This window comes from Sinohyriopsis cumingii, unplaced genomic scaffold (assembly GCF_028554795.1).
Source record: "Sinohyriopsis cumingii isolate HCF-2022 unplaced genomic scaffold, ASM2855479v2 utg001510l, whole genome shotgun sequence".
NCBI classification, from domain to species: domain Eukaryota; kingdom Metazoa; phylum Mollusca; class Bivalvia; order Unionida; family Unionidae; genus Sinohyriopsis; species Sinohyriopsis cumingii.
In genome coordinates, this window is record NW_028316007.1 from 2,248,098 (window position 1) to 2,276,096 (window position 27,999).

At 35.7% G+C, this 27,999-nt stretch overlaps 1 protein-coding gene across 3 annotated transcripts in view; it reads left to right on the forward strand.

Moving 5' to 3' along the window:
- The first annotated feature begins 3,068 nt into the window (after positions 1-3,068).
- Positions 3,069-27,999, forward strand: part of LOC149772419 (alpha-L-iduronidase-like) — a 60,540-nt gene continuing 35,609 nt past the window's right edge. For 2 of the 3 annotated variants that reach the window (XM_089947836.1, XM_089947838.1), the window contains exons 1-6: positions 3,069-3,444; positions 5,223-5,366; positions 12,381-12,574; positions 16,068-16,163; positions 21,193-21,383; positions 26,627-26,727. In XM_089947836.1, coding sequence (XP_089803962.1) covers positions 3,305-3,444; positions 5,223-5,366; positions 12,381-12,574; positions 16,068-16,163; positions 21,193-21,383; positions 26,627-26,727 — 866 coding nt within the window. In that variant the 5' untranslated portion in view covers positions 3,069-3,304. Of the gene's footprint in view, positions 3,515-5,222; positions 5,367-12,380; positions 12,575-16,067; positions 16,164-21,192; positions 21,384-26,626; positions 26,728-27,999 lie in introns of all 3 variants that reach the window. The other variant, XM_089947839.1, reaches the window with a different exon arrangement.

The following is a 27,999-nucleotide window of genomic DNA, read 5'->3' on the forward strand; positions in this document are numbered from 1 at the left end:
TTATTATATATAACTTGGACAATGTCAGGTACACCAGATAAATTGTAGGGGAATCTCAAAAACCTAGACCCAGCCCCAAATAAACACATCTACTTCTATTAATAATGATCCTGATAATAAACCCATACACAGAGATACTATTTTAGCTATGTTTTAGTTTTTTTTTACAGAATATTAAAAAAATCAATAATTTAATTTTAGTAAAAAATAAACTTGATTTTGGACAAGGTTAAGCTACCATACAATGTTACATTACATAATACAGCATATAATGAAATAAAAAAACAAAACAAAAAACAATGCAAAATAAATATACATAACAAGAATGAAAAATAATTCAATGCATTAGCAAGCCTTGTTTCGTTAATGTCTAATGTGGTCTCAGTGGAAGATAATGTCACACACTGGAGCAAATGGAACATTCTCGAGGATCCTCCATAAAGTCGATTCAGAAACCTCGTGTGTAATTCGTCACCATTGCAAGCTATATTCTACCCTACAAGAGTTCATGCTGAACAATATGGCAGCGAAAGAAAGAAAGTCACGTCAGAGCAATATCGAACTTAGATGTCTTAACACTCCGCCAGAGATAAATTACCAAACACAAGAAAGTGATGTATATTCCTGCAACAACTTCGGAGTTATTTCATGACGTAACGGATAAAAACGAGTGATACTCCAATCTACATTGGAAATCATTCTAAACATCTTCGTCTATTTACGATGCGAGTCGACTAACTTCGACCCTCGTGTAGCATCATTCGATATTGCCTCTGTCTTATCCGTAGTAGCTTAGAGCCTTCCCCCCCCCCACAAAAAAATCCCACCCACCCCACAAAACCCCTCAAAACAACCAACAAAAGAAACAACAAGCAAAAAAAATCGAATGTAAATAATTGTCATTTAGAACTGCCCTATAACCCGTGGTTGTTATTACATCATCATAACATAATGTCACTATGACTTGATAACGTTTAATTAACTAACAGCAAAAAACAAAGCAATCTTTTAAGGCTATCAAAACCGAATTACTTCATCAAATTTTCATTGCAAAGCTGCAGGAATAACATTAAAATCACGTTCTTTGCTCATTTAGCCGTTCTTCGTACGTTTGCCCAGATGTTCGTCCGTCCAGAACTTACGAATGCGGGAAATACTACCGTGATTACCTCTGAGTCTCTTTCAGAGAGTCGAAGTTGTCCAACTCGCATCGAAAATTTGACGACGACGTTTCAAATGTTCTAGCGTGTGATGGGACAGGTCGAGAAATTTCCGATTGAATTCTCGGATTGACCTCGAAGTTGCCAATGTTAAGACAGTCACGCTTAGATCGGTTACTGAAGACACCGAAATACACTCAAATACCGAAATACACATATTTTTACCATAATACTCACGAAGATAAATGTATTATGATTTGTATGCGTTTGCATAATGATAAAAAGCAAAATAAAATTTGATTCAAATGATTTTTATAGGAATTATTTACATTTCTCTATTTAGCTTATAGCTCCATACGTGTAATGAAGTCACTCGGACGTACTTTCTGTGTCAGCTATAACCCACAGGTGCTCGACGCGAGCTTGATGTTGAGAAAGAAAAAACAAAAACAAATAATCTTACTTATAATATAGTATGATAGAGAGGACCCTATGTGACAACGGGTCATGGGGATAATCTAAGGTATTTTTGTCACTCTGTATGATTTTTTTCCCCTTCAGATTATTGTGTTTTTTCCCTCAACATCAAGCTCGCGTCGAGCACCTGTGCTTTAACCTCGTTACATCTTTGTTTATTTTAAAACACAGAAGTATATGATATTTTCACCGAAAATACGTAAATAAATATTCTGGATTCTCACGCTTTTATATTTAAGTTCTGACCTATTGGCGATTTACCTTAATCGTCCAGTCGAGCAAAACCAAGTCAGCTTGAGTGACATCATTCAATGAATTTCGCTAGAAATTGGTAAAATGTGAATAATTTGTATCAAAATTGCTTATATATATATATATATATATATATATATATATATATATATATATATATATATATATATATATATATATATATAGCAATGTTTGTTTTGCATATTATTATTATTATTATTATTAAAAATAATTACAAATCATAATGTCGGAGTGTACACCAGTACAATCTCAGCAAAATATTCTATTAAAAATATTCTCAGCATATTTTTTATGTTTTCTAATTTCATGGTGTTTGTTTTTTTTTTTGATCATATCATTATACATGTTTTTTTATTATCTTATAGGTGTTGTCTAATGTTGTAGAGCTTCTAAAGATTAGGCGCTATACAAAGTCCTCATTATTATTATCATTATTTTGGTGTTCAAGTAACCACCCCTAGACGCATGTAGGAATTTCCCCGTCTAAAAATAGAGCTTGTCGCCGATAATACGGTCTCGTGGCATAACTGAACGCTAGTAGGTAGTCATGGAGCGAGAGTATTTTGAGGCTGTCAGATTAATTCTTTTGTACTGTTGACTGCTCTTGCCCATGGGATTAAATAGTTTTATTATACGATAATGCATTATTGTAGGATTAAAGCAGCTTTGATGGCTATTAAAGAACAAAAATCAAGCAAGTCATTGGTTGTGTAATGAGGTCATAGGGATCATCTCAGGGTGTTGCCGAGTGAAAGTTTACGCTCTCTCTCTCTCCCTCCCTCTCTCTCTCTAGATATATCGAGAGTGCTAAATAAATTCTTTGGTAAATGTCCAAATATCAAGCATGGGGTGATAAGGGTCAGAGGAAAATCGGACTGTCATAGCACATACTTTCAATCTGTGAGAGAAGAGAAAAAATATATCTTTCATTTTTTATCGCTTTCATAAATGGGAAATAAGTTAAACCTGTTTCATGGAATATATTTCAATCGCTTCCTCTTTGCTAATTTTCTATTATAACCACTTTATTTTAATATAGGAAGTCTTACAAATTCAATCAGTGAAAAAAAATCAAAATATTAAGGATAGAATACGGTCCCATTGTAGAAATAAATTAAACATGTGCAAATTGATATAAGAGTAATCTCCCTTGTTCAATACGAATTAAAAGAGCACCTGACTGCCCAAAAATGAACTTTGATCAAACTTTTGACCCGGGCAGAGCTAACTCGTGGACATTTAAAGAAAAGAATATATGTTCTACCCACTAGGTTCTGCCCCAGTTTTCGACCAGAGACAGATTTTGAGTCACTGACTAGTTTTGCCAACTCGTTTGTCGTGTAGGATACAGTGCCAGTACAGAATTCTAAAATAGACTAAATACAACTTACAAGATGGTCCAGCATATAGTTGTGGTTGTGTTTTTCTCTTCATTGATCTGGTCATGTGCATATGGAGATGGCTATTACCTAACCGTGAATTCATCAGTTGTCACAAGTCATTTCAACCAGTTCTGGAGAAGTACTGGTTTTTGGTAACGGTTCTTAGACTGCAATTCTTTCCATCAAATACGAACTGGTGAAATGTTGTATCAAAATTTTCTAGTTAAGTATAATAAAATTCTCTGTTGCAGTATTTTACAAATACAGAATTGTAGTATGGACAATGAGCAGTAATTGTATCTTTATAAAGTCCCTCAGTGTAGAAAAAAAAAAACAGAAGAAAAGAATAATAACAACAAAACAGACATTAGACAAGGAAGAAATAATGAAAAGAATTGGTGGATAAAATCACCGTAACGGGCTTGCGTTTTGCATATGTACTAGATTGTATTGTATATTAATTTTTGGTTAAGACTATACTCTTGCATGTAATATTCATAAGTACATAAATTTGGGATAAAAATGTTCTTTATTATTTTTTTATGATTCTTTATTATTAAGTTATATTTAAAATCAGTGGTGTTTTTAATTGATTTTTTTAGCATGTTTATATTTGGCTCAATAAATATATAAAATTTTCTCAGTTTTTAATGTTTTGTTTAGATAGTAAGGCTTGCATATATAAGAATGGATGAAAATTACCAGTATGTGTTATGGTCAAGATGTATACGATCATTCAGTATAAAAGTCCCAGTGATTAATTACCTATATTCTGGTCCTTTCTGGAAAAATAAAGGGTTTGTAGTCACTTAAAAATAAATTATTAGTAATGGATATAAGTACTGTAGCAAAATTGCAGGGTATAAAAATGCAGAACATAAAGCATTACAAATGCCCTTTTATATGGCCCTTTTCTTCTTCTCTCAGCTTTTTAAACTTGCCGATGAGTAAATTCCTTGGAATGTTGAGCTTGCCCAATAAGACAAAGCATTACATTATGATCATGCATCACTTTTCTCCCCTGAATTTTAATGTGCATTTTGAAGGAGTGCTTTCCATTTTTTTTTTTACAGTCGTGTTCATTTTCTCAGTCTGATTAAGTTTCATTCTGACATTTCTCAGAGAAATGAGTCAAAATATTGCTCTCAGCTGTGGTATTTATATGTAATACTGAGCCATGGTATTTATATTTAATACTTCAGTCTGAAAATGTAATTTGATATAACATGAAATTGCGCACTCAGCAATAGAAGAATGTATAATACTGTGTAACAGTAACGTTAGAAATGATCAAATAGGAAATAGTTCACTTATATACTAGACCTGCAATCAGTTAATAGACAATATATTGAAATCATTAATTAAAAGGATATTTATACAAATAGTTTAGCATCATCAAAACAAACACATGGTAGTTACTGTACCATAATCAGCTCACTTTATGTCCACCATTATATTTTCTAGTCATCACAGCCAATAAAGAGGTGCTGAATTCCAATTATCTCAGTCTGTTACTCAAACAATTCATCTGTCTTCACAAAACAAAAGATCAAAGTTCACATTGCTGCCATTTATTGGACAATCCCATGTGACTTAAAACTTCTCATGAAAACAATGCTGCTATAATTGATTAGAGGGTGCATCATTATGATTTTTAAATTTATAAGAATATCAAAGGTTATTAGATAGTACTGCTTATAGTGTTTGATGCTTAAGGCAGAGTTTCTGAGAGTCAAACTAATACATAGGGCATACATTTAAGTTTTGGATCAGATATGAAAACCTGGGAGTACTGGTCAAAGGGAAACCAAGACTTATATTTCTCAAGTTAAAAGCTCATTTGTAATTAGAAATATAATACTTTTTCAAGGTACTTCACACTGCCTTGTAACGAAAAATTGATTTTTAAAATAATTTTGTTTTCTTTCAGTCCTCCCTTGCCACATCAGGATGCATACAAATTTGACTTAGGTTCTGACATGAGACAAAACCTTGCCTTCATAGGAGCAATTCCTCACACTGGTATTGAGCAAGTCCGCATTCACTGGCTCCTGGATCTCATCACCATTGACAGGTTTTTAAATGCTCGTTATAGTGTACTGTTGTCCTGTTTTTTTTAACAATGTAAATTTGTATGTACATGTACTTTAGGTTTAACAGATATTTAAGTGTTCTTTGAAATGGAATATTCTTAAGTGCCTAGTGTAAACTACCAATACTGGTATTTACAGGCAGCCATTAGCTCTTGAATATTAAATAATAACAGTTTCAAAATGGGGTACAGGGACACATTTCTTACAAAGTGAGTGTCAATACAACAGCTCCTGAATTAGTATGAATAATGTGTCAGTATAACATCTCCTGAATTAGTGTGAATAGTGTATCAATACAACAGCTCCTGAATTAGTGTGAATAATGTGTCAGTATAACAGCTCCTGAATTAGTGTGAATAATGTGTCAAAACAACAGCTCCTGAACTAGTGTAAATAATGTGTCAATACAACAGCTCCTCAATTAGCGTGAATAATGTGTCAGTATAACAGCTCCTGAATTAGTGTGAATAATGTGTCAAAACAACAGCTCCTGAACTAGTGTAAATAATGTGTCAATACAACAGCTCCTGAATTAGTGTGAATAATGTGTCAAAACAACAGCTCCTGAATTAGTGTGAATAATGTGTCAAAACAACAGCTCCTGAATTAGTGTGAATAATGTGTCAATACAACAGCTCCTGAATTAGTGTGAATAATGTGTCAAAACAACAGCTCCTGAATTAGTGTGAATAATGTGTCAAAACAACAGCTCCTGAATTAGTGTGAATAATGTGTCAATACAACAGCTCCTGAATTAGTGTGAATAATGTGTCAATACAACAGCTCCTGAATTAGTGTGAATAATGTGTCAAAACAACAGCTCCTGAATTAGTGTGAATAATGTGTCAAAACAACAGCTCCTAAATTAGTGTGAATAATGTGTCAATACAACAGCTCCTGAATTGGTGTGAATAATGTGTCAATAAAAGAGCTCCTGAATTAGTGTGAATAATGTGTCAATACAACAGCTCCTAAATTAGTGTGAATATGTGTCAATACAACAGCTCCTCAATTAGCGTGAATAATGTGTCAGTATAACAGCTCCTGAATTAGTGTGAATAATGTGTCAATAAAACAGCTCCTGAATTAGTGTGAATAATGTGTCAATACAACAGAACAGAACAGTGAATAAGTTAATCAGAATAATGGAGTAGTGTACTTTATTTGAAGACTTTGATAACCAGAATGTTATAAATACATTTGTTAAGTCAAAGAACAGGAACAGGTAAAGGAACTAACTCAATTGATAACTAGTTTGCAGATGGGCGGAGTGCAATATGATATTCATTCTTTTTGACAGTTTATGTCCAATATGATCTTATTACTTAAGGCTGAGAATTGAATATAGATATGTAATAAAATAATCATGTACTTTTTCATTTTAATGTTTATCATTTTGAAAGTGAGAGACTGGTGGGTTTTTGCCAGGGTTTGTCAGAAATCAGCTGGGGATTAGTTAAGAGTCCAGGAGTCCTCATCTTAAAGCTTTTGAGAGTCCTGTCTTGCATGTAGAATACTGTTGACCAAATTTTAGAAACGTAGAGTTTAGAACTAGAAAGTGAAGGTCCTTGAAGCTGGGACAATCACTACAGAAGGCTTTGCAAATGGTGGCCAAGGTTCCTTCATATTAAGCATTGAGATGTGGGCAGAGTTCTTTACTCTTACCTTGTATTTCACAACTGAAGCACCACATTGTGTTTTGTGTTTGTACAACTACATTTCCAGAACGTTTGTGATGAGCACACAAAGGGCTAGCTAACAGTGATGACCACACAAAGGGCTAGCTAACAGTGATGAGCACACAAAGGGCTAGCTAAAAGTGATGACCACACAAAGGGCTAGCTAAAAGTGATGATCACACAAAGGGCTAGCTAAAAGTGATGACCACACAAAGGTCTAACAGTGATCACCACACAAAGGGCTAGCTAAAAGTGATGACCACATAAAGGGCTAGCTAAAAGTGGTCTTAATCCAGATCCAGGGTTGAATACACTGTACTCATTAGCCTTGTTCTTTGGAGTTCTGAAAAGCCAAGGACTTGTACCTATACTAATACTTATATTTTAAAGAGTGCTTATACTTGTACTGAAACTCATATTTTTAGGAGTTAAAGTACTTGTACTCATGTTCTTACTTTGAAATGGACAGCCACTCTATATGCCAGTCAATACTTTAATGCAAAAGAAAGTGAGGCAATTAAAGTTGTGAGATTTTCCTCCTTTACATTGTATGTTAGAAATGTAAGTTTGTAAGTATACTAGGCATGTATTCTGGAACTGAAAATTTAAGAGGAAATTACAAACTAAACAAGTTAGCCTTCTTCTATATTGCATTTTTCTAACTTTAATAAATCAATAATAACAGTTTAAAGAAGCTAAACATTATCTGCCCATCTAGGTGGTAGTTGGGCAGAATGATCTCCCTTTGTTATTAGGATTGGCATCAAATCCTGTGAATAGTTCAGTAAACTACTTCCACTCATGCTAAGAAGCATGCTTTCACCATGAGAGACCTCATAAAAGTCAGAATAAACTTTTGGAAGTTATACCATTACAAGTTGGAAGAGTCTTTTCACTTCTAAGGAAAGTATACTCAATCTGTATTTCCAACTTTTCTCTCTTCCTATGCCGACAAAGTTCTATCTACAGTTTTCTAACACTTTGTCATCTTCTCACATTTAATAGCACTTAGTTACTAGCATGGGTAGCCTATACAACTTCACAATAAGTTTGGGCTATTATTTTATATATATATATATGTGCAAGTCTCTATGCCAATATGAATTTTATATATATGTGTGTAATTCCATTATGACCAGGTACATAGATGTGAGATTCTATACAATGGCATTCTTAACATCAGGGTGCCAAGCTTCAATGATTGCACCCGTATAGGCCCTCATTGAGCCTTCCTACAGGTAGTATTTTAAATTATTGTTGTTGTTGCTGTTGTTGTAGTTTAATACCATTTTTCAGCACAAGATAGGCCATACCTGGCAGCCAGTATAAATGGTGGAGGGAGAACCTGGGAAAACCCCAGAAAGAACCACAGACCCACGAGAAGCTCCTGGCAAGCTTTCTCACATACCCACATTCGCCAAATCAGAGACTAAAACTCACGCAGACATTTTAAATTATGTTATACACGTATGCTTCTCCTTTCAATTTGCTGCCACAATCAGAATCTTTATAAGTAAGTCACCAGAAGACTGTCTTGCAGTAAGTTGAACCAGGTTTATACAGGTAATTATGTCTAACCCACATACTGCCACAAGACAGTCATTATTTATGATGCCAAGTTGAGTACATCAAATTCCAACAGATGTTGCTTTGCAGATTTCGCAGCCCAATGCCACTAGAAGAGGCTGCTTGGAAGTCAGGACACTCCGCGAGTTTATTTAAGGGAGTAAGTATCACCATGGCATATTCATCAGATGGTCCACAACATGCTATAGCTGTAATAGCAGCTATTAACTTAAAACAGGTGGGCAAAAAATGCAATGCTCTCAACCTCCACTTTACAGACCAATTGTGGCCCAAGGTTTCTCACATCTATTCTCTTTAATGATCAGGTTGATGGAATTCATAATATGTCACCATCCCTCTCAGTCTCAGCTATAGCTGAGGGATTTGCAGGGCGACCAACAAGGTTGCCTGGATGTCCCTAGAGTGCATGCCATTTGGAAATAATCCTACAGCTAAGTGGAAGAGTCAGAAGGAGGTCTATTGTTTTCACCAGCATTCCACAAGACCATCCCTATCTTAATGACATGCATACAGATCCTTCATTCTGCCCTCTCACAGATCCCAGTAGGGAGAAGACTTCAGTCTTTCATGGCTGAATGGGAAAGATTTATCTTGACATCATTTGGACCCAACAAGTTTCCTGGGGACTTGGTGTCATGTTCAATGCTGCCACTAAGTCTTGGGCCAGAGTTGTTCAGCTACATAACATCACTTATTAGTTGATCCTCGACCTAAGCACATTCAGTTAACTCTGTTATACATTTGGGTTTGTGATGGAATGCAACAACAGTTCGCAGTGCCATCCATTATGGAGAATACACAATCAGTGCGAACTTGGAATTGATTTCGTGCTTCCATTTAAATGGCTTGCAGAAGTTCTGCAAGTCGCCTATAACAGGCTCCAATCAGCAGACAAGTTATCTTTTGGAGCAAGATGTGTTTACATGTGTTGCTCTCTTTTCTTCTCAATCTACTTATCAACAAGAACAATGCCAACAAAACAGTGCTGACCTCATACCCTTTCAAGATTGAGTCGACATGGTCTGGAATCAATGTTCAAGTAAAAGAATGTTTCTCTCAGTAATGAGAACTGAGTTCATGCATTGGTAGGTTCCATGCATATTTGGAGTAATCTATCTGCTAGAGAATTCCTTCTTTGGCCAAGTTTTGCCCAATGTCTTAGTCCTTGGTCACTTTACTGGCCTTCCATAGCAATGATTACATGGTCCAAGTAGAGACCTGACCTGGGACCATTGGGCCAACTCTCACAATTTACAACAATATTAGGTTGCATCTCAAAGTAGGGAAATCACTTTGGACACACATCAGCGATCAGCAAGCACAACCTCGAGCAATCACAATCACTACAGATGTGAACACACTGGGCTGGGGGAGCAAGTCTCCTACCTTTTTGAACTATTGAAGATCATTTTTTACATATCAATATCGTTGGGAAGGTAACTGTTTTGAGTTTTTCGTTGAGGACTGGAGAACCTATATGAGGCATGTATTGAGGGAGCATCAAGCCATTGTATTGAGGGAGCATCTAGCCATTGTATTGAGGGAGCATCAAGCCATTGTATTGAGGGGCATCAAGCCATTGTATTGAGGGAGCATCAAGCCATTGTATTGAGGGAGCATCTAGCCATTGTATTGAGGGAGCATCAAGCCATTGTATTGAGGGAGCATCTAGCCATTGTATTGAGGGAGCATCAAGCCACTGTATTAAGGGAGCATCAAGCCATTGCATTGAGGGAGCATCAAGCCATTGTATTGAGGGAGCATCTAGCCATTGTATTGAGGGAGCATCTAGTCATTGTACTGAGGGAGCATCAAGCCATTGTATTGAGGGAGTATCAAGCCATTGCATTGAGGGAGCATCTAGCCATTGTATTGAGGGAGCATCAAGCCATTGTATTGAGGGAGTATCAAGCCACTGCATTGAGGGAGCATCAAGCCATTGTACTGAGGGAGATCTTAGTTCTCTATCATTCCTTTCAAGAGGAGAAGGATGATATATCAACATAGACATTTTCATACTGAACAAAGTAGGATATCTATCCTGAATATCAGACTAAATCAACACTAATGAATTTGCTACACATATTGGTTGACATAGTTTAGACAGCACCATCTTTAAGTGAAACTTTGTTCTGTCTTTACTGTGTATCCTGAGGACCATGTGGCAGATGGGTCATTCATGACCAAATGTGTTATCCACGTTAAAGAAAGATGGAGTCATTTCAGGTCAGGTTTCTTAGAAGCTGTCTCACACACCTTAGGGTACTGGAGATGGTCTCTCTGGGGTAAGGGGATGTATCTCCCTCAACCTTTTCTCCTAAGGTATTATGATTGGGTAATCTATATAAAGAAGAAACCAATTTTTTTTCTTGTAAAATATGTTTCTTTGAGAATACTTACCCAATCATGATACACATACACCATCCCAGCTTCCTCACAGTTACATCCACATAGGGAATGTGCCTTATGCTTTAGTAGTAACTGAGATATTCATGGGATTTGGCACCAATCCTTTTACCAAGGAGAGATCACTCTGTTTGACCACCACCTAGATGGGCAGATAATGTTTAGCTTCTTATAGCTAAAAGTGTTATCTGGGAGGGTTGGATTTGTGAGGTAGTAGTAGTTCTACTAAAGTATTATGATTGGGTAAGTATTCTTGAAGAAATATATTTTAGTAGAAAAAATTGTGTCTGTGTCTACTGTTCCAAATCAAATAATGCACACAAATAATGGTCACAAATAAGTTACTTTTAATCTAGAATTTCTGCATCCAGAATCATCTCTTCACATAAATATCAAAGAACTAAAAATGCCTAGTAATGAAATGGACACACTTTTCATTGTTTCTCTAACTGAACTCTATATAGTCAACAAATGTGATATACTAAACTTGCCAACAAAATTTTTGTTGAAAACTTATGTTGTCTGAGTCGAATATTCAGTTTATTCCATATATAATTGCTCTTTGAATTATATATATATATATATATATATATATATATATATATATATATATATATATATATATATATATATGTAAGGGGCCATCCATTTAGTGTGTATGCAAAAATCTGGCAAAGCTTGACCCCTCCCCCCTACCTGTACACATGCATGCTTTTTTACACTCCCCCATCTGTGTAAATACACTTGATGTACTTGGTGTACATATATATATGTGTACATACACTTGATGTACTTGGTGTACATATACATATGTGTACATACACTTGATGTACTTGGTGTACATATACATATGTGTACATACACTTGATGTACTTGGTGTACATATACATATGTGTAAATACACTTGATGTACTTGATGTGCATATACTTGATGCATCCCCCCAATTCTATAGAACAGCCTATATTTAATCCACACAGAAATGATCAATGATTAATAATATTAATGTGTTTAATAAAACAGCTCATCCACCGATGTTGAATGTCTGGCTGCATTAAAGAAATAAGCTGCATAACTTTTAAAAGTTTGTCTAGTGTCCGCTAAAATTCAAATACCGACTGAACCCAGTTGAACAGTTGCATATTAGACAAATTATTTTTGAGGTTTCACCCCCCCCCATTTCCTATGCGTACGTACATTATCAGTAGACCCTCCCATACACAAGCATATGCCTTTGGGTTATCCCCCTCCCCCATCCATGCATACATATTAAATGGACGGACCCTAAGTTGGTTCCTTTTTATGATGACCCCTTATAACTCCAGTTTTCAGAAAGATGGTACCCCAGTGTATAACTACACATACCTGGACTCATTGTTGGATTTGCTGTACGATGAAGGACTTGCACCAGGCTTTGAGATCATGGGAAATCCTTCCAACTTCTTCACAGACTTTGAAAACAAAACACAAGTCTATCTTTGGAGAAACCTGGTATATGACTTGGTGTCCAAATATGTTGGTAATTGTTTTAGAATTTTAGTTGCAAGTAATTTTTCTTTTCAAAAATGTGATATCATCATCATGGTATTAATTAATCAACAGATTCATAGTATTTAAATAGTTATGTTTTGTATTAAACATTTTGATATGTCATTAAAACAAACAGGTACTCCTTTTATCATAGCATAATACAGTGAAACTCCTCTATAAGACATTAGTCTAGATGCAAAGAGTGCCATACTGTTTAATAACGTGTCATGCAATATTGAGATGAGTCAGATGATTACATAATGTATCATGCAGTATTGAGACGAGTCAGTTAAATGATTAGATAACATGTCATGCAATATTGAGATGAGTCAGTTGACTACATAATGTATCATGCAGTATTGAGACGAGTCAGTTAAATGATTAGATAATGTGTCATGCAATATTGAGATGAGTCAGTTGATTACATAATGTATCATGCAGTATTGAGACGAGTCAGTTAAATGATTAGATAACGTGTCATGCAATATTGAGGTGAGTCAGTTGATTACATAACATATCATGCAGTATTGAGATGAGTCAGTTAAATGATTAGATAACGTGTCATGCAATATTGAGATGAGTCAGATAATTACATAACATATCATGCAATATTGAGATGAGTCAGTTAAATGATTACATAATGTATCATGCAATATCAAGACAAGTCAGTTAAATGATGAAAATATTGCATATGTCCTCTTGCTAGTATGAGTTGATGGGTAGGGTGTCTGCAGGTTTCATTGACACAGCTACTAAATCAAATTGATACCTATTCAATGAGACATGTACTCTTAAACTGATCTCATTTAACCTATATTAACAATTCCCGTGATAATATGCATGAAGAAGCATAATTTCTAGGATTTACTCTGCTAGATTCCATTTAAATCCACATTTAAATTCCTTGCTAAGACTCTCACACAGACATAAAAAAACACTGTATTTTCAAAATACTCTTAAATGCTGGATGCATTTGAAGGGTTTGATTTTGGACTGACAGTAGTAGGCTTAAAAAATACATACCTTGTGCCAGTTCCCCTCATTTTTTTATCTTTGGCACAAGAAAGTTCCCTCCATGGTGCAACTAAGGTACAACCCTCCCCCACCAAAATTAAGTTGTTACAGTTGGTTTAAAAATGAAATGAGTGCATCACAGGCATGCTGTATAGAGTGCACATGTTTCCAAATGAGTGCATCAGAGACTTACTGTATAGAGTGCACATGTTGCCACATGAGTGCATGAGAGGCTTACTTTATAGAGTGCACATGTTGCCAAATGAGAGCATCACATGCTTACTGTATAGAGTGCACATGTTGCCAGATGAGAGCATCACATGCTTACTGGATATAGTGCACATGTTGCCAAATGAAAGCATCACATGCTTACTGTATAGAGTGCACATGTTGCCAAATGAAAGCATCACAAGCTTACTGTATAGAGTACACGTTGCCAAATGAGTGCACAACAGGCTTACTGTATAGAGTGCACATGTTGCCACTTGTGAGCATCACATGCTTACTGTATAAAGTGCACATGTTGCCAAATGAGTGCATCACAGGCATGCTGTATAGAGTGCACATGTTGCCAAATGGGTGCATCACAAGCTTACTGTGTAGAGTGCACATGTTGCCAAATGAGTGCATCAGGGGCTTACTGTATAGAGTACACATGTTGCCAAATGAGTGCATCAGGGGCTTACTGTATAGAGTGCACATGTTGCCAAATGAGAGCATCACAGATGTATTGTATAGAGTGCACATGTTGCCAGATGAGTGCATCAGGGGCTTACTGTATAGAGTGCACATGTTGCCAAATGAGTGCATCAGGGGCTTACTGTATAGAGTGCACATGTTGCCAAATGAGAGCATCACAGATGTACTGTATAGAGTGCACATGTTGCCAAATGAGTGCATCACATGGTTACTGTATAGAGTGCACATGTTGCCAAATGAGTGCATCAGGGGCTTACTGTATACAGTGCACATGTTGCCAAATGAGAGCATCACAGATGTACTGTATAGAGTGCACATGTTGCCAAATGAGTGCATCACATGGTTACTGTATAGAGTACACATGTTGCCAAATGAGTGCATCAGGGGCTTACTGTATAGAGTGCACATGTTGCCAAATGAGAGCATTACAGATGTACTGTATAGAGTGCACATGTTGCCAAATGTGTGCATCACATGGTTACTGTATAGAGTGCACATGTTGCCAAATGAGTGCATCAGAGGCTTACTGTATAGAGTGCACATGTTGCCAAATGAGTGCACCACAAGCTTACTGTATAGAGTGCACATGAGAAGCAAAAGATGATCAGAGTCATTGGCTGGCAGAAATGTCTTATGATTTTGATTTGCTTGGGCACCATCAACCGTGATTATCCAGTGTAGAGAAGAAAAGATGATATCTTTTGTGAAAAGAGTGTTGCATTTGTTTCCAGAGTAGGAAAAATGTTGACTCAAATGTCCAAGATAAATTTTGGAGAGGACTGGACACTTGAGCATGAGAAAACTAAATCCCAGTGTGGAAGACTAATGACAGAAGAGGTTGATAGTGAGCTTAGGAGCTTGTGTCTTAGATTTATTCATTTCTGCAATAAATATTCTTTTTTGCTGCATTATATGCTTTTAATATATTTTTTTTTGAGTCATACAGATGCATGGTTTGTTACAGTTTTCTTGTTAGCTAAAATAACATTGAACTGAACAGTGGACACAATTATTTTATTGGACGAGGAAATTTAAAAAAATTGTTCTCTTCTTGGACTTGGCAGTAACTGAGTAAGACATAATTTGCTTTAAAAGTGAATATTTTTTGAAGAGATTGCAGAGTCCATGATGTGAGTATCTGTGATATCGACATGTGTTTGATTTTCTTAAATAAATGAGATACATATAAGGGTATTTGGATCCCTGTTGTTTTTTCTAAATGACACCACTTTTTGACCTAGTAAGTGCCACTGGACCATGGTTGTCCATTTCTGAAATGAACACTGTAGTCTGGTGTTTGCCTAGAATTGAAGAACAGTTTACAGAATGCATTAAAGAAAAAAGTTAATCAGACTTATTGGCATTATTGTTGATGCTTCAGTATAAATTATATTAATAATTATCAGCTTATCAAATCAAACTCATTTACTTCAGTGATAAAACATAGCAGTAATTAAAAAGACCATTCCAGAAAAACTAGTGAATAGGTTATACAGAGTCTGGAGTTGCAGTATTATATCCAAATTTGTGTTATGGCATGGTTTCCAGTACTCATTAGTAGTTTAGCCCAAGAAAGCCAGATTTAAATGGATGCAATTCAGTAAAATGTTGATTTTTTTTATATAAGTGTAACTGCTCACAGTACAATTGTTGAAAGATCATGGGAGCCAAAACTATGAACTGAATGTTATTCCCTTTGTGACAAAATTACTCTATGGCTAATCTGTCCTATATGTAAAAGTTAACATTTGTTTCACCACACGTTTCAGATGATTATGGACTTGGTGTTGTGATGGGCTGGAATTTTGAGACTTGGAATGAACCAGATTGTCAGGACTTTGATGGACTTAACATGACACCCCAAGGTAAGTGTTAAAATGCCATTAAATCTTCTATACAGTTTTGGTCTTTAAGCAGAAAGGTATGATTAAAAACATTGAATTTGTGAATATGATTAAAAAAATATGGCTTTATAATCTAGTGCAAAATCAGAAACATTCATGGGGTTAACAATTTAGTTGATTGGAAATAAACAGTTAGCTTTATGGAGATACAATTATGTGATGTCACAGTTTACCTTCTAATATGCACCCATAAAATTGTCCATCAAAATTGAGCCTCACAAAAATAAATATTATTATTTGCTCATTTTTTTCTCCATTAACTCTACATTGTCACAGTTTACCTTCTAATATGCACCCATAAAATTGTCCATGAAGAATTCACACTTTAGTGGGCCAACTTCATCATCAGAGACACAGTAAGTGACCATTTTGGTTACCTCCCCTATGTTCAGTAGTATAACTTTAGTACATGACCATTCATATGAATTCTTTCAGTAAATTTCTTGTATTACAAACCATTAAAGTTGATCTAAGACATTTTTTGTAACCCTGGTATCCTATTTAAATTAAGTTCATGCAATACTTAACTGATTTATTCTATATAGGACCTTTTGTGTCTTATACTTAAGGTGTTAACTCAATAGGAAGGACTAAATGCATAGAGTACAAATACTTTAAGGTGTCAGAAGATGAAAATGCTATCCATCTGAAATGTTGTTATTGTTGTTGTTTTGGGGTTTAATGCCATTTTTCAGCACATGATAGGCTAGACATGGCAGCCCGTATATCTGGTAGTGGAAGAACCTGGAAAAATACCGGGAAGAAACTCTGAAGCACTTGTGGTAAGTTTTCTTGCGTACCCATGTTGGCTGAGCATGAGACCTGAAAACACACAGGTGATATGTTGGTGATCTGTAAAGATGAGCACCTTAGATCACTCCACCACCCTGTTTGCATTTTAGCCCAATGGACAGTAATCTATGGGCAACCATTTTAGCCCAATGGACAGTAATCTATGGGCAACCATTTTACCCTAATGGACGGTAATCTATGGGCAACCATTTTAGTCCAATGGACAGTAATCTATGGGCAACCATTTTAGCCCAACAGTGCTCTTCAGTTAATGAGAAGGGAAGGAAACATGCCATCAAGGATGATGATGCTGATTCCACCTCAGTGAACAACTTTCTAAAGGTGTAAATGTTGATAATGGAGAGTCCACTGGGTTTTGAAAGAAAATCAATGGGTCATATGATCATTGGCTTCACACAGCCATAGCACCTTCCTCATGTCTATAAACGGTCTTATTGTTGATACAAATTCCAACTTGCTGTCACAGCCTGTCTAGACCAATAATGGCATTAGAGGATGATGAAATGTGCTCAATATTGGCTCTGTCATGACCTTAACAGATACATAGAGGGACTGGTTATGATGATTTAATATCCTGTACATTATTCTGGCATCATGAAACCAGCTCTGGCATGGAAGAAAGTATGGCCTCTCTCCATCACAGCTGGACTCAGCCATCAGATGTGGACTAAAAATGGTCCATAACAAGTCAGTCTCAACCCAAATTAGTACTTGAGAGTTAAAATATCACATACGCTATCTTTGCATCATAGCACTGAGATTGGCATCATGGTCTCTACCCAGTATTGTGAAGGCTCAGTGACATTACGGACCCTTGTTGGCTCATTTCCATCATGTAGCTCTGTTGACTTTGATGGATTTATGTAGACCTAGTGTCATTATGGATCCACATTGGTCCATTACCATTGCTTTGTCTGGTGTCAATATGAACCCATGTTAGTCCACTGACAGGACAGACTCCTATCAAACAGCTCCAATATGGTTTGTCATGACTGACCAATTCCATACTGGCTGCAGCAATGATTTTATCCTGGATGCTTGATGCCAACCTTGCACCATTGATGGTACACATAGAAATCATTTGGATATTACTATATCCAAATATGGCAGGACTCAAAGTCTAGTTAATCTGTGTCTTCAAAGTTCTGTTACATGCAAAGCTGGAGGCATCTATATCAACCCATTTTTCTGTGAACTAGGATTAGTGCGTACAAACTCCATTGTACTTACATGTTCTGATGACGTACAGGTAAGAATTGACCTTCTGCACATCACCTGAACATGGTACCACAGACTGTTCACCTTCATCTCTCCAGTCCCAGATAAAGGAGCCTGGGCCATGGATGCTCTATCAGTCACTTGGGACAGATTTGGGGATACACCTTTAGCTTTGCAGTTCTGGTACCAAATATAGCACAGAAAATTGGGGGGGGCGCAGAACTGCAGAGGGATTCTGGTAGGATAAATGCCTTAGATGAGCACGTTTCTTGATAGACAACCCCAGATTGCTTTAAGAAACCAGGTCACAGGATATTTCTCAGCCTTCTGTAGAAAGGAACCTTCAGTCACGGAATGAATCTTATGACCTTGGAGGTCCTCCACTTTAAAGGCTAGTGAAGGAATTTGTTTTAAGTGACTGGTCCATAGCTGCAACATGATGCTGAGCTGGTAGAGGGTCTTGCAGATAGTTAAAAATTAACAATTTTCTCACGGAAATGGTGGTAGATATAGTTTACTACACATAGTAACTGGGATTAACATAGAACAGTTCCTAGTTGGATGACCAACCTAAGCTTTCTCAGCCAACACATTTGGGCATCCATGATCTCAGCCAACACATTTGGGCATCCATGATCAGAATGGAGACCCCTAGATTAATCCTCATTAAGAAGAGTTGATTTCACCAAGACTTTCCAACACATACCTTTCCAACCAAGACTTTCCAACACATACCTTCATATTCCCATTCACAGGCATTCTTGCACATTTCTTAAGTTTGCTTTCAGAAATGTTATGTACCAGTTCATGAGACTCCCTTTCATTCATGACCTCATTCCCACTGTCTCCGTGGGAATCACGGACTTAGTCGTAACATACTTTACGACCACTTCTACACTGGTGACATTGAACTACAAGGATGACATTATTCAAACAGACAGTCATTTATCCCAAAATATGAAATTTCTTGTTACTCCTTTGCTTTGCCTCTGATTTTGTTTTCAACAAGAACTAATCCCATCTTTATGTTGCCATGTAATTCAAAATGTCACTGAGTAAACTCAGTGGTTTCTTCTATCTGCTCAGTGCATTCAGTTTCATCATTGGAATATCTTTGCCATTGGGGTCTTCTCAATGCAGGTGTGGATCTTCACATTTTGGGCTGTTGTTTTGTGAGACTGCAGGAGATGATAGGGGCCGCTAAACCAAATGATCAATATCTCAGACTACATGAGGTCCCATTTCAATGCCTCTTCACTGAAATGAAGTTGTTCATATTTGTTTGTCTTTTTCACAATTCTTCTGATAATATTCATATGTTACTGCATTTGAATGGGAAAATATGTACAAGTTTTTTCTGAGTAATACTGCATGACCTTGGGAGTGCAGTATTACTCTGAAAAAACGAGTTCATATTTCTCATGCAAATGCAGTAACATTTTTATTATATATTCATTTCGTTTTCCTACCTAAGGCTTAATAATAAAGGAATACATTTCCAGAACAAAGTAATTGAATTTATGCTGTATTTCAAAAGAAATACACAATCATATATTCAACAGTATTAATGCTCACATTGCCTGGCAACCTTTAAAATTAGTCACGCACTCATCATTGGTTTTTATGAAAAATCTCATTTTGGTCTCATTTTAAAATTGCAATTTAGAGTCATATTTGGAATGAATGCACATTGAGAAAAACTTTTTCCAGTTAGTCTGAAAGGGATGGATTTTGTTTTTCTTTTGATCCAACTCAATTGTGATTCTGTGCTTGTGATGGACTTGATTTATTGGGTCAGTTTGTTGCTGTAAGGAGAATGTAATTTCAGTTGGAAATGTAGTCTGAATTACTGTACAGTTTCAATGTTTATAAGGTATTATATGCTTATTTTTTCTCCATTAACTTTACACTGTTAGAATTGTGCACGATTCTGACATTGTAGAGTTAATGGAGAAAAAATGAGCATATAATATTTATTTTTGTGAGGCTCAATTTTGATGGACAATTTTATGGGTGCTTAAATTTGTCAATTTGCCTCTCAAAGTTTGTATATTAGAAGATATTTAATTTCATGCTTTATCTGCTACAAAAACACAAAATATAGAATACAAAAGAATAAAACTATGCCAATGAAAAAGGTGGTCACTTAAGCATTTAAAACAATACTGCGACATATATGAATTCTGACACAACATTCTTCAGTTTTTATGTAGTGACCTTTCATTTTAAAACTCTTAGATTTAACAAGTGTGACCCATATCAGTAGAACAATAAGCGACCTTTGTAGGTCACCCATCAGTTTTGTAATGCAGTTGGTTACTCTACTTCCACTAGATTTACAAGAGCACAACTTTCTTTCTTCTCAAGACCACATTCCTTCATTGGTCAGGCTAACCATGACCCATATCCCACATCATACTTGCAACTGCTTTGCATATGTTTGGGGACTGATGAGTGGGCAAGCTCAGGGAGTAAGGGAGGTTATTCCCTCTGCCTCTTACCTATTCTCTTGGCATATTATGATTGCATAATATGCTTGATGATGAAACCAGATTTTGAATTAAATTATGTTCCATTCAAAATTTACCCAGTCATAATACGGGCACGCTCTCCCAACCCCTTCCCCAATTATTTCTCTGGAAGAGCATGCACGTCTGCTGAGTAAATTGTATTGCTCAAACAGGCCAAAGAGAGAGAGAGAGAGATAAAGAGACACACACACATGCACACACACACACATGCACACACACACACACACACACACACACACACACACACACACATGCACACACAGTTTTGTAATCATCATCACTTTTCTGAAATTATTATGAGAGGCCATCCTTTTCTATGCAGGTTTACACAGCACAAAGAGTGGCTATAAAAGAGGTTGTCCACTGTACATGTATGTAATTAAATTTAAGATTAAGAAATTGATTGATTTGGATGAGCTATTTTACAGGTTTCCTTAACTATTATGATGCTTGTTTGGATGCGTTGATGGCCATTGATCCCACTCTCAAGCTGGGAGGTCCAGGGGATGGATGCCATTTTGCTGAGTACTCGGATGCTTTTCTGGACCATGTTGTCAATGGCAGGAATATATTGTCAGGACAGAAAGTCAAAGTAGATTTCCTATCATACCATTTAAAGGTGGTGTATATTTCTCTTGTCTCTCATGCCTGCTTAAGCAGATACCAATATGTATATATATTGTTATTACTCTATTCTTTATTATCTTGTCTTTGCATCCACTTCATAGTTATATAAATGATGCTTTACTGATTTTACCTGTATAGAATATCATTAGGCCTTTCCTACAGGTAACATTGTCTCGGAATGAATATTGTATTGTCTACTTAATAAGCATTAATAATGATACTTGAGTTCCTCTTTTATGTGCAGGTATAATGCATACTATAGAAAACTCATTTTTATTACTGTATAGCTTCCGCCATGGTCGGATACATACATATAATTTTTCTATACATGATTTACTTTATAGTGTACACTTCATACATGTATTTGCTGTAAGTGAAGCTTCAGTGATTTTACCAGGATAGGCAGTCAGAATTGTCCTTCCTACAGGTAACTAGGTGACTAGAATTGATTATTTAGTATCGACTTCTTAAGTATTAATGATGATTCTCTAATTCTCTACCAGTCCTATACATTCCATGTGTGCCATTTTACAGGTATTTATTGTAGTGTATAACTCTGCATGGACACTCATCTCTACCTATAAATTTAATGTGTGCCATTTTACAGGTATTTATTATAGTGTGTAACTCTGCATGGACACTCCAGAGTTCATAAAGCAGGATATATGCTGCATTACACATGTATATATTATCTGATCTGTTTTGTCTGACAGATTGTGATCATGGGAGAGATAAGACTGACAATCACTCTCCATTTGTAGGTTTCTCTGGTTCATATTCTTTGAATACATGTGCGACTTGCATAATGTGGATAGAAGTCAGTGGGTGGCAGTTCTATGGGTCCTAAAGGGGAAGGTACAGAAGCATACTTGAGGGACAAAGAAATCATCAGCTTGCACAAAAAGGTTCAAAACCATGTCATTTACTGATAAAGAGCAATGTATTATCTGGTTTAGGCACAAGAATACATGGTGTACTCCAGTTACTTTTATTTAGGTTTATAAGTCATTCTACAGCAAACATTGAATTTCTTTTTTCAAAAAAAAATTCCTGCCTGAGATGATTGATCCTGTAAGGATGCTGTTTCACAAGTGTAGAATCTATAAATCAACGTCATGAGATCATCAGGAAACAAGTGCTCATATTCATATAATAGTTGTTTTAGTTAACTCTTTTCTTGTGGTTGTAGATGTTTAATATTCTGAATTCCAAAGATTGGTTAAACCAAAGTCAGATTGCATTCTACCACTGTGGGGACAGGTACAAAAAAATTTATTGATTGATTAACTTGGCTATCTCAACCAAAATTACTCATTTAACACATTTACATGACAAAAAAAATTATGTTTCTGCCTCCCAGGAATATGTAATTAAGTCATTTGCTTTCTGTTCAGGTATATGAGAACCATAACATTTAGCCCAAAGAAGGTTTTGCTGTGTGGGCGAGAGCCAGTACACTATTACCAGTCTAAGAATTCCTTTCCTTTCTATATCTGTGATACCTTAATTTCAGTTTTGACTGAGTAGAACGAAGATTAGTTCTCAGTACTTCACAAGTCTTTGACAGCCTATCGTTGAAATCAGAGACATAGTCAAGAAGATTAATCATGGAATACTCATTTGAAAGAAGTTTCTCTTTTGGTCCATGGACAGTATGTGAAAAACTAGCACAAAATGCCTAATACCTAATGATTCTTTGAACTGATTCCCCAACAGCAGACAACAGCAAATGATCACCCTCATTCTAGTCTTTTCCTGTATCAAAGCATTATGACAGAATCATATTCTTTAAATTTTGATGGAAACTTTCAAAAACCCTTTTACTTTCAGGGTGATGGACAGAAGATTTAAACTGTTGGATGCCTAATTCATGCATAATTTGTGGGAAAATTCCAGAGATAAAATTTGACCCTTCGTCAGACATGATAGACATGATAGATTTGGGAAGGATAGGAAGTTTAAAAATCTTTATTAAAGTTTTTGCTATGTTTTTAGTTTTGTTATTCCTTAAAGGAATTCTGGATATCTTGCTGATGCACACATTATAGTCAACAAGTATTGGTTGCCTGACTTGGTCTTAGGTAAGGGACTGACACAATCTACCATTATTCTGCTAAATGGTTCATCAAATGCAGGAATAGGTTGCAGATGAGCCTTAGGTATCTTTTGATTGGGTTTTCCTACCATTTGACAAGTATGACAAGATCTGCAGTATTTACAAACATCAGTTTTAATTTTTTGGACAATAAAAATGCTTCAAGATTATGTGTTAAATCTTATTGACTCCTATATGACTACCCAAGAGAGCAGGGTCTGCAGCAATCCTTGAAAAGCCTTGAATGCTGTGGCATCTTGGAAAGCTCTGAAAGAGGCTTACTGGTAAATGTTAATATAATCCTGGAATTCTGTCAGGAGATCCTTGAAAGTGAAGACTAATGCAAAAAAAAAGAAAGATATTACGATCTCAGTTGAGACTTTTGTGATATTTGGTAACTATCAGGTTTTGCCTGGAAGCAGTTTTTCACCTGTAGCAAAGATGGTGAGCAAGACAGAATTCCAAGCATCATTACTCAAAAATCAAGAATATCAAGAATGGCTACAGAAAGATGCAGACATTTATTTGGCTCATTGCAGATTATGTCTTAAGACATTTATTGTGTACAATATGAAGCTTGGATTCTCAAAAGCCTAGCAGCAATCACAAGCTCTGTGATTTTGACAACTCCAATAACAAGCTCTGTGATTTTGACAACCCCTAAACAGTTTTCCTCTCAGCTGCTGACATTATTTGTATCGAAAGAAGACACTTTGCAGGCTGCAGTTAATTGTACTTTGCACAGTTTCAAAGTATAACATTTTTTACCAAAACATTGAAATAAACAAAGTCTTTGCCAGTATGTTCCCTGATAGCAACATCACTTAAAAACTGTTCATGTGGAGATAGAAAAACATTGTATCTCACCTGTTTCTGAATAGCTGAAAAATCCATGAAAATGGCTTTAATTTTGTTAATAGATTCTGCTATGGATCTTGAGAGACTAAAAATTTCCTGCCATTATAACTTTGGAACAACAATTTGATGGCTCACAGACCACTCATGACCAGCGGACATTAAGATGACCATGATGAGGGTCTTAAGTTCTCTTTCAAAACATTTGAAGGTCAAAAGGCCATGTCAGCATATTTACAAATTACCATTATCTTAAAGTATAATCTACAATCATGGACCAAAGTTAGCTATCTAAATAGGTTGTTTAGAAATCACCATTAGCTTAAAGTACAACCTACAATCATGGATAAAAGTTAAGCACACTCTCTCTCTCTCTCTCTCTCTATATATATATATATATATATATATATATATATATATATAATGTGATGGTGGATGGAAATTTAATGTGTAATTTACTTGAATTAGTTCTTTAATATACGATGTGGCTAATTTCAGACTTATTTACTCTGAAATTTAAAGTTACCCCACCCCTTTCTTTTCTACATGAAGTGTTTACTTGAGCTCTGTTTATGTTGGACCATTTTTACTGGTCAGCACAAATGTCCACTCTCTGCACATGTCGGATAGTCTGGTCACAGCGCATGTATACATTTAATTGTATATACATTTAATTTTATATATGCTTTTCGACCGATCCAGCGTTGGTTCGGGTGGAATTGCTGTTTGCAGATGCTGAAGCATAGTACAGTCTCCATTGTTTGGCATTAGACCAGTCTTGTGTGATTACAGAGTTACTATATCAAGACGATATAAATGTCTGGTTTGTTCTGGCATACAAGATGATAAGAAATTCAGCTTGGCCCCATTAATTACATCATTTATCAGATTATTTTATACATTCCTAATTTCCTTCCTCAGCTTAGTCTCCATCCACCTAAACATATCTTTCATTTTTAACTGCTTACTTAACTAATTATTTACTTTAAATGAACCTTATTATTCTCATTGGATTTTCATCTTTGCATCTTGATTTCAGTAAGTAATAATTTCACTTTAATGAAATGAGCTATCTTTCTTCTCTCTGTCATTCTACTTTTAGAACTTTCCATCTTACTTTCTCTCTCTTCAATAACTAAGTTATATCACCAAATACCCTTTTATTAGAGATGAACCTGGGTTAGAATAAATGAAATACATAGGGACTTTTTGAAGGCTTCACTCCGTCTCCATCCATTTGTCCACTAACTTCGCTGATGTGCATCAGCCCCCCCCTTTCTCATTAAGCAGAGAAAGCCCTCTATATATATATATATATATATATATATATATATATATATATATATATATATATATATATATATATATAACCATTGTGATACATCAAGACTGTTGGTACATATAGTCAGCATCCTTACATGTGACTAGTCCTACATAGTCAGCATCCTTACATGTGACTAGTCTGACATAGTCAGCATCCTTACATGTGTCTAGTCCTGTATAGTCAGCATCCTTCCATGTGACTAGTCCTATATAGTCAGCATCCTTACATGTGACTAGTCCTATGTAGTCAACATCCTTACATGTGACTAGTCCTATATAGTCAGCATCCTTACATGTGACTAGTCCTATATAGTCAGCATCCTTACATATGACTCATTCTGCATAGTCTTATCTAGACTGTTGGTACATATACCTATTCAAGACTATTGGTACATATACCTATTCAAGACTATTGGTACATCAACATATGCTAGACTATAATTACATCAGCATATGCTAGACTATAGGTACATCATTCAGAATGCTATCCTTTTGTATTTGTGATAGAATGTTTTGGATTATTTGTGATTTAATTCACATTAATGTAAGTTTCTCTTAAATTTTTGCTTTGTAACTTAGAATTTAGTTTTTGATTTTAATCAACTTGTTTGTTTTAGCTTCTTTAAGATACTTGGTTTAAAACCATAGTGTTGTAACAATAGTCTCCTTGGTTAATTTTGTATGTTTTCATGGTTGTTTCTTAACTCATAATTCTCTCGTTACCCAGGTTTTTTTTCGAAACAAATATTTTGCAAGAAATTCTCTTATGTGAAAAAAATTAGGCTGTTTGTTACTTTCACTCTTCAATTGCCTATATGTATTTTGTGCACTCTGCACATTTACGTGGAATTACACCCCTTGTTTGCAGAAACTTTTCACTAGGTCTGTGGCAAACTTTGTACTGTATGTTAATATGTTTAAGAAACAAATTTACTTTGTAATATTGATTTTCTTTGTTACAGGGTGACATGTCTTCCAGAGTTATATTTGATTCTGAGTCAGAGCTGATGAAGAAGATTACTGAGAAGTATCCATCCCTGGAAGCACTACCATTTTACAATGAGTGAGCTTTTTTCCCTGGGGAAACAGTATAATGTTACAGTGAACTTGCAGAATAGTAATAGACCCATTTTAATTGGAACTTGCAAATACTAATAGACCCATGTTGATTTGAACTTGCAAATGCTAATAGACCCATGTTGATTTGAACTTGCAAATACTAATAGACCCATGTTGATTTGAACTTGCAAATACTAATAGACCCATGTTGATTGGAACTTGCAAATACTTATAGACCCATGTTGATTGGAACTTGCAAATACTAATAGACCCATGTTGATTTGAACTTGCAAATACTAATAGACCCATGTTGATTTGAACTTGCAAATACTTATAGACCCATGTTGATTGGAACTTGCAAATACTAATAGACCCATGTTGATTGGAACTTGCAAATACTTATAGACCCATGTTGATTGGAACTTGCAAATACTTATAGACCCATGTTGATTTGAACTTGCAAATACTAATAGACCCATGTTGATTTGAACTTGCAAATACTTATAGACCCATGTTGATTTGAACTTGCAAATACTTATAGACCCATGTTGATTTGAACTTGCAAGTACTAATAGACCCATGTTGATTGGAACTTGCAAATACTAATAGACCCATGTTGATTGGAACTTGCAAATACTTATAGACCCATGTTGATTGGAACTTGCAAATACTTATAGACCCATGTTGATTAGAACTTGCAAATACTAATAGACCCATGTTGATTTGAACTTGCAAATACTAATAGACCCATGTTGATTTGAACTTGCAAATACTAATAGACCCATGTTGATTGGAACTTGCAAATACTAATAGACCCATGTTGATTTGAACTTGCAAATACTAATAGACCCATGTTGATTGGAACTTGCAAATACTAATAGACCCATGTTGATTTGAACTTGCAAATACTAATAGACCCATGTTGATTGGAACTTGCAAATACTAATAGACCCATGTTGATTGGAACTTGCAAATACTAATAGACCCATGTTGATTTGAACTTGCAAATACTTATAGACCCATGTTGATTTGAACATGCAAATACTAATAGACCCATGTTGATTTGAACTTGCAAATACTTATAGACCCATGTTGATTTGAACTTGCAAATACTAATAGACCCATGTTGATTGGAACTTGCAAATACTAATAGACCCATGTTGATTTGAACTTGCAAATACTAATAGACCCATGTTGATTGGAACTTGCAAATACTAATAGACCCATGTTGATTTGAACTTGCAAATACTTATAGACCCATGTTGATTTGAACATG